Source organism: Ochotona princeps, chromosome 17 (assembly GCF_030435755.1).
Source record: "Ochotona princeps isolate mOchPri1 chromosome 17, mOchPri1.hap1, whole genome shotgun sequence".
NCBI classification, from domain to species: domain Eukaryota; kingdom Metazoa; phylum Chordata; class Mammalia; order Lagomorpha; family Ochotonidae; genus Ochotona; species Ochotona princeps.
The window spans coordinates 37,822,818-37,834,918 of record NC_080848.1 but is presented as its reverse complement, the minus strand read 5'-3'; the positions used below and the strand labels follow the sequence as shown (position 1 = coordinate 37,834,918).

Here is a 12,101-nt window from a genome sequence, read left to right as displayed (position 1 = left end):
TAAAATAAAAACAAATTTTAAAACATGGACACGTGGCATTCAGATTAACAGAAAAAAACCCACCTCTGAGAAACATAGCTACACTCTTCAAAAGCCCCAACTTCAGGAGCACAAAACAAGGGAGGTTATAAAGCCACCCTCCAACCTAGGGTGGCTGGATTCACCATCTCTCCATAGCTGTCATCTGGGAATGGTATCTAAGAATCAAAATGCTTTCCTTGAGCAGTTAAGGACAACTGTTAGAAGGGTTTAAGGTTTCCACACTGTCAAGAAGAGGAAGAGACAGACTGGGTGAGAAGAAAATATAAAAACCATTGATAGTTGGGGATACATCACACATCCAGGTAATTTAGACAGCCCGAAGGATGCGTGCTCATTGGAGTGGGTGCCAGTGCCTGAACCTGGTGCCCCTCTGGGAGCATGAGAGGGGAAATGTCAGGTGTCCATTCCCTCAAGCTGATCAATTTTTGTATTCTTCTCACTGTTCCTAAATGCTATCCCAGGTTTCTGCTTCAGATACAGATATAGTTATTTGAGAAGTAGAGGGGGAGTAGGGAGAGATGAGATATACCATCCATTGGTTCATGCCACAAATGCTGGGAGACAAGAACTCAGTCTCCCAGATGGTAACAGAGGCCCAACGACTGGAGCCACTGCCTCCCAGAGCTTGGAGTCAGAAAGCACACCAGGCACCCTGCCGTGGGATGCAGGTACCTTAACTCACCAACATTTCCTCTCCTCCTGGGTTTTAACATGCTTTCACATCACAAGGCCCTACCACAAGCCAACTATTTCCCTTGGTAAAATGGAGAGAACAATGATTAGTTCCAGCGCTGGAGCAAAAATCAAACAGCATTACACTTAACAAAGAGATGCTTACTCATTATACATCACAGGCAATTTAAAAAATTTGAAAGGTTAGATGTCTAGAAAGGGTTTCTTTCTTTTTTTTTTTTTGAAGAGTTATTTTTAGTGGAACGGCAGATTTAAAGAAAAAAGAAGAGACAGAGAGAAATATCTTCCAGCCATCTCCCCAAATGGCCACAATGGCCAGAGCTGACCTGATCCAAATCCAGGAGCCAGGAGCTTCCTCTACATCTCCCATGCGGGCGCAGAGTCCTAAGGCTTTGGACCTTCCTCAACTGCTTTCCCAGGCCACAAAACAGGGAGCTGGATGGGAAGAGGAGCAGCCAGGACACAAACCGGTACCCATTTGAGATGTCTGTGCTTACAGGTAGAGGATGAGCTTGTTGAGCCACCACACTGGTGGGCCCCTGATGCGAAAGGGAACTTAAACTGAATGAAATGTGTGGCCTTTCTGATCCTCGCCTAACCCTACTCCTCACCAGGGTGCTCATATCTTGAATTTATCTAGACAAGCAAGACGGCTGCTTACAAGATGAACCTAGGGCAGAACTCATAATACCAAACATGTGCTCTTCCGAAATTCCTCTCAGTCCAACGAGGATGAACTGCAATATTGGTGTCATGCATTAGTGCCCACTGAACCCAAGCAGCAACTGAAACGCATAGGATTTTCCTGTAAATGAAGAGCGGTGGAACTCTGTGTGATCCAAACACTACGAGCGTGCCCTACAGCCTGTACCCTCAGGAGGTGCCCAAGGCAGGTCAGCAGGAGTAGCACAAGCAACCGCCTCTCAACATGGCACAGTGCAAACACATCCCTTAGCACACTGGCCGACCCCAGGGTGAGTATTAACAGTGAATATATGCTGACCTGAAGCATTAACCCAAATGAGGCATAACACTTCTTTCATTAAATCACAGCTTGTAACAACTGAATTGGTGTGTGGTGGGGAGGGGATTTGTCTCCCTTTATCAGGAGCAAGACCCCATACAAGGACTTAAATCGCTCTCAGAAGTCTCGGTACCCTTCAAGACGCAATAAAAATGAAAGGAGAGTTCAGCCGACCATAGAACTGCTACAGAGAAGAGAGCCTTCCTGGGAACATTCCCCAAGCTAAGCTTGACTCCCAACCTTTCAGACTAGCTCCCCGGCCCCTCTGCAACATTTCCCTCTAGTCCCGCCGCCCACCTCCCAGCCACTGGCAAGGGGAAAGTCCGCGTGGGAAGCCGGCCTGTGCATGAATCCCCGAGTTCACCCTCTCCGGGAGCCCAGCTCTCTGCCCCAGCAAGGCCTAGACAAGAGGCCTGTCCTTCCCTGGCTCGGAACCCCTTCCCCCGCCGCCTCAGCCCCAGCTCGGCTTCCCTGCTGTGCCTCGCCCCTGTCTCTCGGTCCGCCCCGCCGTCCGCACCTGCTCGATGGCCAGCTGCACCTCGGGCGTGAGCTGCAACACGGCTTCCAGCTCCTCCACGAACTCCAGTTCCTCCTCCTCCATCATCCTGCCACCCACCTCAACCCCTGCCGGCACCTCCCCCAGAACAGCACCCTCCAGCCGCGGCGCCCAGCAGACACGCTCGGGATCTGTCAGCCAGTCCGGCACTTCCGGGCAGCCCGGCGCTTCCGGGATCCGGAGCACTCTGGGATAGCGGAGGACCGACCTCTGGAGAAATTTCCTATCACATCCTGGCGTCTCCCGGGCGGCCCTGGGGCCCTCAACTCCTTCCTTAAGATGAGGGGGTGGGGGGACGGTTTCTTCACCTTGCCTGAAGGCCTGGTGTTGGCAGGACGCGGCCGTGAGTAACCCCACAGGGTGGCGACCGACCATCCTGCCACCCCGCGCGCCGCACAGCCGGCGGGTCGTCAGTCCCCCGGGGCCCCCTTGGTCAGGGACATTCGGTGACCCCTGCCCATCGGGGGTGCAACGACCCCCGCCGGTAAATGGCGATGTTGCCCAGGACTTGGGCAGCCTGGGACAGCGTCTACCCAGTGAAGATGGGTCCCGTAGGCCGAGCCCCTAGGCAGCGTTTTGGGGGGGTGAATGAATGAAGCTTCCCTACTGGGGGGAAGGCAGGTGAGGCCGCGGTCACTAGAGGAGACAGTTTTGGGGTCCACAACCCATCACACACCCTGAGAAGCCGTGTGATGTGCAACAAAGGACTCTGTGGCCGATGTGGTGAAGGTTAAAAATGTAAATGCAAGTTGAAGCTTGGAACACAGGAAATGTGGGAGTGTTTAACCCTATAAACCAAAGGGGGGGAGGAAGCCAGGTCACCCTGTGTAACCACATTACCTGCAGACACCTGAAACAATCAGGAAACCCTGCCAGTCCCCAGTCGCTTTATCAGTGAACGTTGTGAAACCAGGGGTAGAAGCGACTCTAGCCCCACCGATTTTTTTTAGAAACACTTTATCAGTTGCTTACAGTGAAAATAAATGTGTAAACAATATATTTTAGTTTTTAAATTAACAAGTTCATCAAAAATATAATCTGTAGCAATAAAAAAGATTCCTTAAAATGTAAGTTGGCAATGCTATGGAATGTTACTGACCCATACAAGCATGGTTTTGGAAATGACTTCATGGCATGGAAATGTGCACAAGGTACTTCAGAGAACAAAAATGTACAGCAGAGTCCCATTTTATTAGTGTGCCTGTGTATTTTGTGCCTTTGACAGTGGTAGCAACGAAGTGTTTTTCAAAGGTGATGGAATATAAATTTATTTAACAAAAAAACAACCCTGGGGCTGGCACACTGGCTCGTTAATCCTCCGCCTGCAAACTCCATGATCCCATAAGGGTACCAATTCGTGTCCCAGCTGCTCCACTTCCTATGAAGCTTGTGGCCTGGGAAAACAATAGAGAACGGCCCCTAAGCCTTGGAACCCTACACTCCTATAGGAGACCTGGAGGAAGCTCCTGGCTCCTGGCTTTGGATTGGCTCAGCTCTGGCCATTGCAGCCTTTTAGGGAGTAAACCAGAAGATGGAAGATCTTTATCTTTGCTTCTCCTTTTCTCTAGAAATCTGCCTTTCCAATGAATAATGATTTTTTAAAAACAAACCTCTGAGGGCCTGGTGCAGTGGCCTAGTGGCTAAAGACCTCACCTTGAACACACCAGGATCCCATATGCGCACTGGTTCTAATCCCGGCAGCTCCACTTCCCATCCAGCTTCCTGCCTGTGGCCTGGGAAAGCAGTCAAGGACAGCCCAAAGCCTTGGGACCCTGCAACCTTGTGGGAGATCCGGAGGAAGTTCCTGGCTCCCCAGTGACCACACTAGCCGTTGTGGTCACTTGGGGAGTGAGTCATCGGATGGGAGATCTTCCTCTCTCCTGCTATCTGTGTATCAGACTTTCCAATAAAAATAAATAAATCTTTTTTAAAAATAAAAAGAAACTGGTAAACCATTGTGCAGAGTGGCTGAGTTATTTTCATTTTCCAATCAGCCATGTGTGAGAGCACCATGGGCTCATGGGGCTTATTTTGAAGGATGATAAACAGAGTTTCCAGCCTTTACCGTGTGCCACACATTGTGCTAAGCATGGCATTAAGTGTATTGTCTTTTAATCTACACAGCAATCCTGTGCTTGATGGTTATTCTCATTGTACACACTTAACAGATATTGAAATGAAAATCCAATTAGAACAACCGAAAAACTTACCTCATATTCTAAACTGAATCTTTTTGCTATTCATCCGTTTAATAAATGTACTGAACCCATTTTTTGAAGATTTTTTTTTTTAATTGGAAAGTCAGATTTTTACAGAGAGAAGGAGAGACAAAGAGAAAGATGTTGGATTCACTGGTTCATTCCCCAAGTGGCCACAATGGCCACAGCTGAGCTGATCCAAAGCCAAGGGCCAGGAACTTCTTCCAGGTCTCCCATGAACCGGTACCCAATGGGATCCTGGTGTTTGCAAGGTGAGGACTTTAGCCACTAGGCTACTGCACCAGGCCCTGTTTTTTTTTGTTTTTTTTTTGTTTTTTTTTTAATTGGAAAGGCAGGTATACCAAGAGAGGAGAGACAAAGATCTTCTATCGGCTTTTGGGGCCGCGGCGGGAGCCGGAGTCGCTGCCCTCCAGTGCGCAGGCGCCTGGCGGTTACCGGTCTCGCCATGGAGCGGAAAGTGCTTGCGCTCCAGGCCCGCAAGAAAAGGACCAAGGCCAAGAAGGACAAAGCGCAAAGGAAATCTGAAACTCAGCACCGAGGTTCTGCTCCCCACTCTGAGAGTGATCTGCCAGAGCAAGAAGAGGAGATTCTGGGGTCAGACGATGATGAGCAGGAAGATCCCAATGATTATTGTAAAGGAGGTTATCATCTTGTGAAAATCGGAGATCTATTCAACGGGAGATACCATGTGATCCGAAAGCTGGGCTGGGGTCACTTTTCAACAGTGTGGTTGTCATGGGATATTCAGGGGAAGAAGTTTGTGGCCATGAAAGTAGTTAAAAGTGCTGAACATTATACTGAAACAGCACTAGATGAAATCCGGTTGCTGAAATCAGTTCGCAATTCAGACCCCAGTGATCCCAATAGAGAAATGGTTGTTCAGCTACTAGATGACTTCAAAATATCAGGAGTAAATGGAACACGAACACAGGAACACACATTTGATCTATGTCTGAATATCTTTTTGAGAATATTGCTTTTGGCTTTTTTTTCCCCTTTCCAGACAAACCAAAGTAAAAAGAGACATTTTTAGTGAATAACCTTGTATTACTAAATAAAGTTTCTTACCATAAAAAAAAAAAAAAAAAAAGATCTTCTATCTATTGGTTCACTGCCCAAATGGCCGCAATAGCCCGAGCTGCACGATCCTAAGCCAGGAGCCAGGAGCTTCTTCCAGGTCTCCCACGTGGGCGCAGGGTCCCAAGGCTTTGGGCCATCCTCAACTGCCTTCCCAGGCCACAAGCAGGGAGCTGGATGGGAAGTGGAGCAGCTGGGACATGAACCAGTGCTCTTATGGGATCCCAGTGGATGCAAGGTGAGGATTTAGCCACTAAGCTATTGTGCTGAGGCCTGAACTCCTGTTTTTGTTGGTGACAGGCATAAGGTTAGATTCTGGCAATTCAGCAAGGGACAAGACAGACCAAATGTCTGCCCCCACAGAGCTATTTCTGTGCATGAACAAGAGACTGGTACAAATCAGTGTATATGTGTGATTGGTCTAATGCAAGACAGGCCTATGTCAAAAGACCACATTGAAAGAGTGTGTTCTTGTTGGATCTGGGGTCAGAGAAGGTTTCCTTGAAGAGATTTCTTAAGTGGAAGCAAAGGAGTGGAATAGGGGAGTGGAAATAGGAGAAGATAGACAAAAGGAAGAGTATATACAAAAGCCATTTGGGTTAAAAGAAACTAGCACATATGATGGGGCCTTAAAAGACAAGGGAAGGGGCTGGTGGTGTGGCTAATGGGATAGGCCACTGCTTAGGACCCCAGCATCCCATAGCGGGATGCCAGTTTGAGTCCTGGCTGCTCAACTTCCATCCAGTTCCCTACTGATGTATCAGGGAAAGCAGCAGAGGATGGCCCAAATACTACAGCCTCCCAGTATCCATATGGGAGACTAGGATGGAGTTCTTGGCTTCTGGCTGTTGTGAACATTTGGGAAACGGACCAGCAGTTGGCAGATCTCTCTGTGTGTTTGTCTCCCTGTAACTTTTCCTCTCAAATAAATTAAAAGAGACAAAAAAAAGCAAAGCCAGGGAAGAGTGGTACAATGGAAGGCTGGAGAAACAGGTGGTGTAATGTCGTGAGGGTCACCTTCAGGAACGGGAAGCCACTGAAGGCCTGTGAGCAGGGGAGCTGCATGACCTGGACTACCATGCCCGTCGTGAGCCCAGGTCCTTCTGCTTCTGCCTCTTTCCCTCTGAGCTGCTTTCACAGCTATGGAGAGTCATGAAACGAGGGGGACCCTGTCCAATGCAAATCCATGCTAGTTTCTAACAAGCTTCCTCCAGTGTACTCACTGTCAGTTTCCAACAACTACCCCCCTATCATCCCAAATCGTCCCCCCACCCCAGGAGGCTCTCAACTCCATCAGATTCCTCCTCTTAGCAGATTAGCTACTAATAAAAAAGATAAGCTTGGGTTTCAGGGAGTTAACGCAGTTCAAGTGGTGCAGGTGGATGCTAGGCTGAGAGAACTGCTTTAGGAGAGCTAATAGCAGGCCAGACTGGCTTGTTTCAGATAAACAAACAAGGGAAACACCTCTAAGAGAAGGAGAAAACCTGGAAAGACAGATGATATGCCATTAAGATTAAATGAGAGGGCCCAGAGCATTATTCTAATGACTACAAATCCTCACCTTGCACACGCCGGGATCCTATATAGGCACTGGTTCTACTCCTGGCAGCCCTACTCCCCATGCAGCTCCCTGCTTGTGGGCTGGAAAAGCAGTTGAGGACGGCCCAAAGCCTTGGGACCCTGCACCCACGCGGGAGACCTGGAAGAGGCTCCTGGATTTGTACCAGCTTAGCTCCACTCCGGTCATTGTGGCCATTTGGGGAGCGAATCAGCGGCTGGAAGATCTTCCTCTCTGTCTCCCCTTCTCTGTATATCGGACTTTCCAATAAAAATAAATAGATCTTTAAAAAAAGATTAAATGGAAAAGTTATAGGTATGAGAGACATGGGTATGAAAATAAGGAGCATGGTATAATCTCATCAATGAGCCAGCCTTATCAGGAACACAAAAGCAGTAGGCATTGGTTGAGATGCTGTTGGTGACGCTCGCATCTCCCATCGCAGTGCCTGGCTCTGCCTCTAGGTTCGTCTTCCTGTTAACATGCAGTCTGGGAAGCAGTAGGTGATGAGTTAAGTCACTCACACGGGAGACCTGGATTGAATTTCCAGCTCCCAGGCATTTGGGGAGTGATTCCGTGACTTAACAGTCTCCATGTCCCTCTGCCCCTCCAAACAAAAGCAGAAATGGATAATGTTTTTATACTGCTTTTCTATAACAAACTTGTATATAGCTGGACTTTTTGGGTATAATGTTTGGTTTAAAAAAAAACTGCAGGATGTGTGAATTACTTGGTCTGTATTCACTAACTGCCAATAGACAGCACTTCTCTCAACACTGATGCAACTAAAACTGCCCCAAGAGCTCTGACGCATTGTCATGTTTAGATTCTGTTCTTACCAAGAACACCAAGGCTCCCAGCCCAACATGTCGTTAATTAATTTCATGTAAAATCTGGCTCAGAAGGTTCCCTTGGTGCTTTTTTTTTTTTAAGTTTTTTTTTTTTTATTATTATTATTACAAAGTCAGATATACAGAGAGGAGGAAAGACAGAGGAAGATCTTCCATCCGATGATTCACTCTCAGAGTAACTGCAACAGCCAGTGCTGTGCCGATCTGGAGCCAGGAGGCAGGAACTTCCTCCAGGTCTCCCACACCGGTACAGGGTCCCAAGGCTTTGGGCCATGCTCGACTACTTTCCCAGGCCACAAGCAGGGAGCTGGATGGGAAGTGGAGCAACCGGCACCACTCATATGCGTCACTGGCACTTGAAGGTAGAGGATTAACCTGTCAAGCCACAGTGCTGACCCCTCTTCACAAGATTCTTATGATTAGCAAGAAGGTGTTGGCTAAAAAAAAAAAAAAAAGAAAGAAATATTCAGTGAATTATCTCCCTATTAAAATTACATTCAATTTTTTTGGGGGGGGGGAAAGAATCTATTTGGAGTTCTTCAGCTTCTCTAAGGTGTCCAGATTCAAAGAAGATTAAGATCTACTGGTTTAAACTAAGAGAGGCTTGACAGCTCAGTGGGTCATTAGAACTCAGTGGGAAGCGCAGCCAAAGAAACAGGAGAGGAGTGTGGGAACAAAGTAGTATTTTAAGATCCTCATTGGTTTAGATTTAGTGGACTAATGGTAGCTACACTATAATGATTACACAAGATAATGTCAATTTTTATAAAAGAAGTGTTACATTTGTTGGCATGTGTAAGAACTGCGCAAAAACTGTGCAACTGTGGCCAATGTAATTATCACTTTCATGAGTAAATGAAGCGATTACTGTGGGCCCAGCGTAGCCAATGGCATCAGGTGTTCTGGTTCAAGAGCTTCTGGGAGCTGACGAGCTACTGTATCTGCAAGATGCAGTGCCGTAACTGTGACTATGGGAACAGGAGAGTTGCTGGAGCTGGCTGCAGATTATGATCTGCTCAGCAAGAACAGACATGCACAGAGAAGCAGAGTGCCAATCAAAACCAAGCCAGTGCCCCGGAAACAGAGAATGTCAATGAAATGTTACACCGAGGGTATCTAGAAAGTTCGAGAATGGAGGACAGCAAGAGAACTCATCATCATGAAAAACTATCTGTAAAACACAGTCATTAGGGCCCAGCGGCGTGATGGCCTAGCGGCTAAAGTCCTTGCCTTGAACCCACAGGGATCCCATATGGGCGCCGGTTCTAATTCCAGCAACTCCACTTCCCATCCAGCTCCCTGCTTGTGGCCTGGGAAAGCAGTCGAGGACGGCCCAATGCCTTGGGACCCTGCACCCATGTGGGAGATCCGGAAGAGGTTCCAGGTTCCCGGCTTTGGATTGGCGCAGCACTGGCCGTTGCGGCTCACTTGGGGAGTGAATCATCGGACGGAAGATCTTCCTCTCCGTCTCTCCTCCTCTCTGTATATCTGATTCTGTAATAAAATAAATAAATCTTTAAAAAAAAAACAAAAACCAAAAACACAGTCATTAAAGAAGCACCAGATGAGGGAGGGGAGGGCTGGTGCAGTGGCCTAGCAGCTAAAGTCCTCGCCTTGCACACACCAGGATCCCATATGGGCACCAGTTCTAATCCCAGTAGCCCTGCTTCCCATCCAGCTCCCTACTTGTGGCCTGGGAAAGCAGTGAAGGGCCTGAGACTTGCACCCGTGTGGGAGACCCCAAAGAGGCTCCTGGCTTCTATTTGGCTCAGCTCCAGCCATTGTGGCCTCTTGGGGAATGAATCAACGGACAGCAGATCTTTCTCTCTCTCTTCCTCTCTGTTTATTTGACTTTCCAATAAAAATAAATCTTTTTTTAAAAAAAAAAAAAGCACCAAGGGGAGCCCGGGGCAGTGGCCTAGTGGCTAAAATCCTTGCCTTTAAAGCTTTGGGAGGAAGCTCCTGGCTGTGTATCAGCTCAGCTCTAGTCGTTGCAGCCATTTGAGGAGTGAATCAGCAGATGGAAGATCTTTGTGTCTCCTCTCTATAAATCTGCCTTTCCAATGAAAATGAGTAAATACATTTAAAAAAAATAAATAAAAAAGCAAGAATCTTGTGAATTACCCTTCCCTACACAGGACTCTGATAAGAGGTACTATCCTCACCCTTCCACTTTTATGATCACTGATATGTAAATGATCTCTTGCCACTAGCCAAGAATATTTTTCCTCAATGTATTTTTTTAGATCTACTTCAGAAAACTAGTAAAAAGATTTTATCTCCTAAATAAAATATTGTTCAGTTTCCCCAATCCCCTATTGGCAGTATTTTAAGAGACCATGGGCCAGCTGTTGTGGAATAGCAGGTGGGACGGGACCTAGCTGCTCCACATCTGACTCGGCTCCCAGAAAATGGCCCAGGAAAAAAACAATAAAAGTTAGCCCATCCACAGGGGGAGACCTAGAAGCAGCTCCTGGCTCCTGGCCTGGCTTTAGCCTGGCCTAGTCACCACCATTGTGGACATTTAGGGAGTGAGAGCGAGTGGCCATATTTAAAGAAGACCTCTCTCTCTCTCTCTTGCTCTGCCTTTCCAATAAAATCTTTATGAGAAAAGAGAGAGACCGGTCCTAACTGCCATAGTTAATTTCCAAATCTTTTTATATACAAACTTTGATATATCTCCTTAGCTGACATTTTCAGCTGCCTGTGGAAATCTCCCTTTATTTTCTTTTCAGCTCTCAATGTCTTCCTGAAATACATTTGATCTGTCGTATTCTGAGTTTAAGATTTTGAGGGCAGATAGATTCATCTGCTAGACTGTCCCATGGTGAATGGTTGTAGGGATTTGCATAGGGATTTATGCAAATGCTAACATGCTCCCATGTTCAATCCAGCACTTCTGCAGCGACTGAGGACTTAAGTGACAGGGTTCCTGCCACCACAGGACAGACCTGGATTGAGTTCTTAGCTCCTGGCTTTTCGGTCTGGCCCATCTCCAGTTGTTACAGGCTCTGAGGGGATGAATCAACAGGTAGGAGTTCTCTGTCCTGCGCTAACCCTCAACTTCTGCAGGACCTGGTGCCAGTGTGTTCAGGGCTCAGATCTGTTGCTCCATTGTAATGAAGCTTTCTTCCCGGATAGGACTTTAGACACCTTGTAGTTCACCAACTTTCTCTGTGTTCTCTTGAGATTCTGGTCATTTTGGGGTTTTTTTTTTTTAAGATTTATTTTATTTTTATTGTAAAGTCTGATATACAGATAGGAGGAGAGACAGAGAGGAAGATCTTCCATCTGATGACTCACTCCCCAAGTGACCACAACAGACGGAGCTGAGCTGATTCCAAGCCAGGATCCCAGAGCCTTTTCCAGGTCTCCCATGCAGGTGCAGGGTCCCAAGGCTTTGGGCCATCTTCTACCGCTTTCCCAGGCCACAAGCAGGGAGCTGGATGGGAAGCATGCCCGCCGGGATACGAACTAATGCCCATATGGGATCCCTGCGTGTACAAGGTGAGGACTCCAGCCGCGAGGCTACTGTGCCGGGTTTTCACTTCTAATCTTGAGAAATAACTCTTGGAGTTAGCTGTGCATAGTAAAAGCCACTACAGACTTAGCTTCAAAAAGAAAGACTTTTTCTTTCTTTTTTTTTTTTCTCCCCTATCACTTATTTATTTGAAAGGTAGAGTTATAGAAAGAGAGGGCGGGAGGAAAAGGGGGTGGGGCGGAGAGACAAAGATCCATTGGTTCATTCTGCAAATGGCTGCAAATGCCCCAGGTCGGGCCAGGCTGAAGCCAGGAGCTTGCAGCTCTATTTGGGTTTCCCAATCCGTGCAGGGAACTAAACACTTGAAGCATCCTTTACCTGTTACCAGGTGCATCAACAGGGAGCTGGGTTAGAAATGGAGCAGCCAGGCTTCACTCACACCAGCACCCACAAGGACACCAACATGACAGGCAGCAGCCTATTGTGCCACTCCACAAAGCCAGGTTCCCTTCATTTATATCTTCAACAAATACTAAGGGCCTGCATCAAAGTGCTTACAGCAAGGGTTAATGGAGCTATATAAAGAACATACCAGATAAC

The 12,101-nt window shown here is 47.4% G+C and overlaps 2 protein-coding genes across 4 annotated transcripts in view; one reads left to right on the top strand and one right to left on the bottom strand.

Annotated features, from left to right (window-relative positions):
- VPS53 (VPS53 subunit of GARP complex) overlaps positions 1–12,101 on the bottom strand; it is a 164,394-nt gene that overhangs the window by 150,993 nt on the left and 1,300 nt on the right. The window contains exon 1 of one of the 3 annotated variants that reach the window (XR_009246999.1): positions 2,277–2,470. The exons of 1 other annotated variant lie outside the window; for it this stretch is intronic. Coding sequence is in view for 1 of the 2 variants with exons in the window: in XM_058676664.1 (XP_058532647.1) it covers positions 2,277–2,363 (87 nt within the window). In the remaining variant the exon portion in view is untranslated. Of the gene's footprint in view, positions 1–2,276; positions 2,471–12,101 lie in introns of those variants that run through there. One more of the 3 variants, XM_058676664.1, reaches the window with a different exon arrangement.
- LOC131482423 (SRSF protein kinase 1-like) lies at positions 4,912–5,567 on the top strand. The gene has a single exon (XM_058676446.1). The coding sequence runs from the start codon at positions 4,980–4,982 to the stop codon at positions 5,565–5,567; it is 588 nt and encodes a 195-aa protein (XP_058532429.1). The 5' UTR covers positions 4,912–4,979.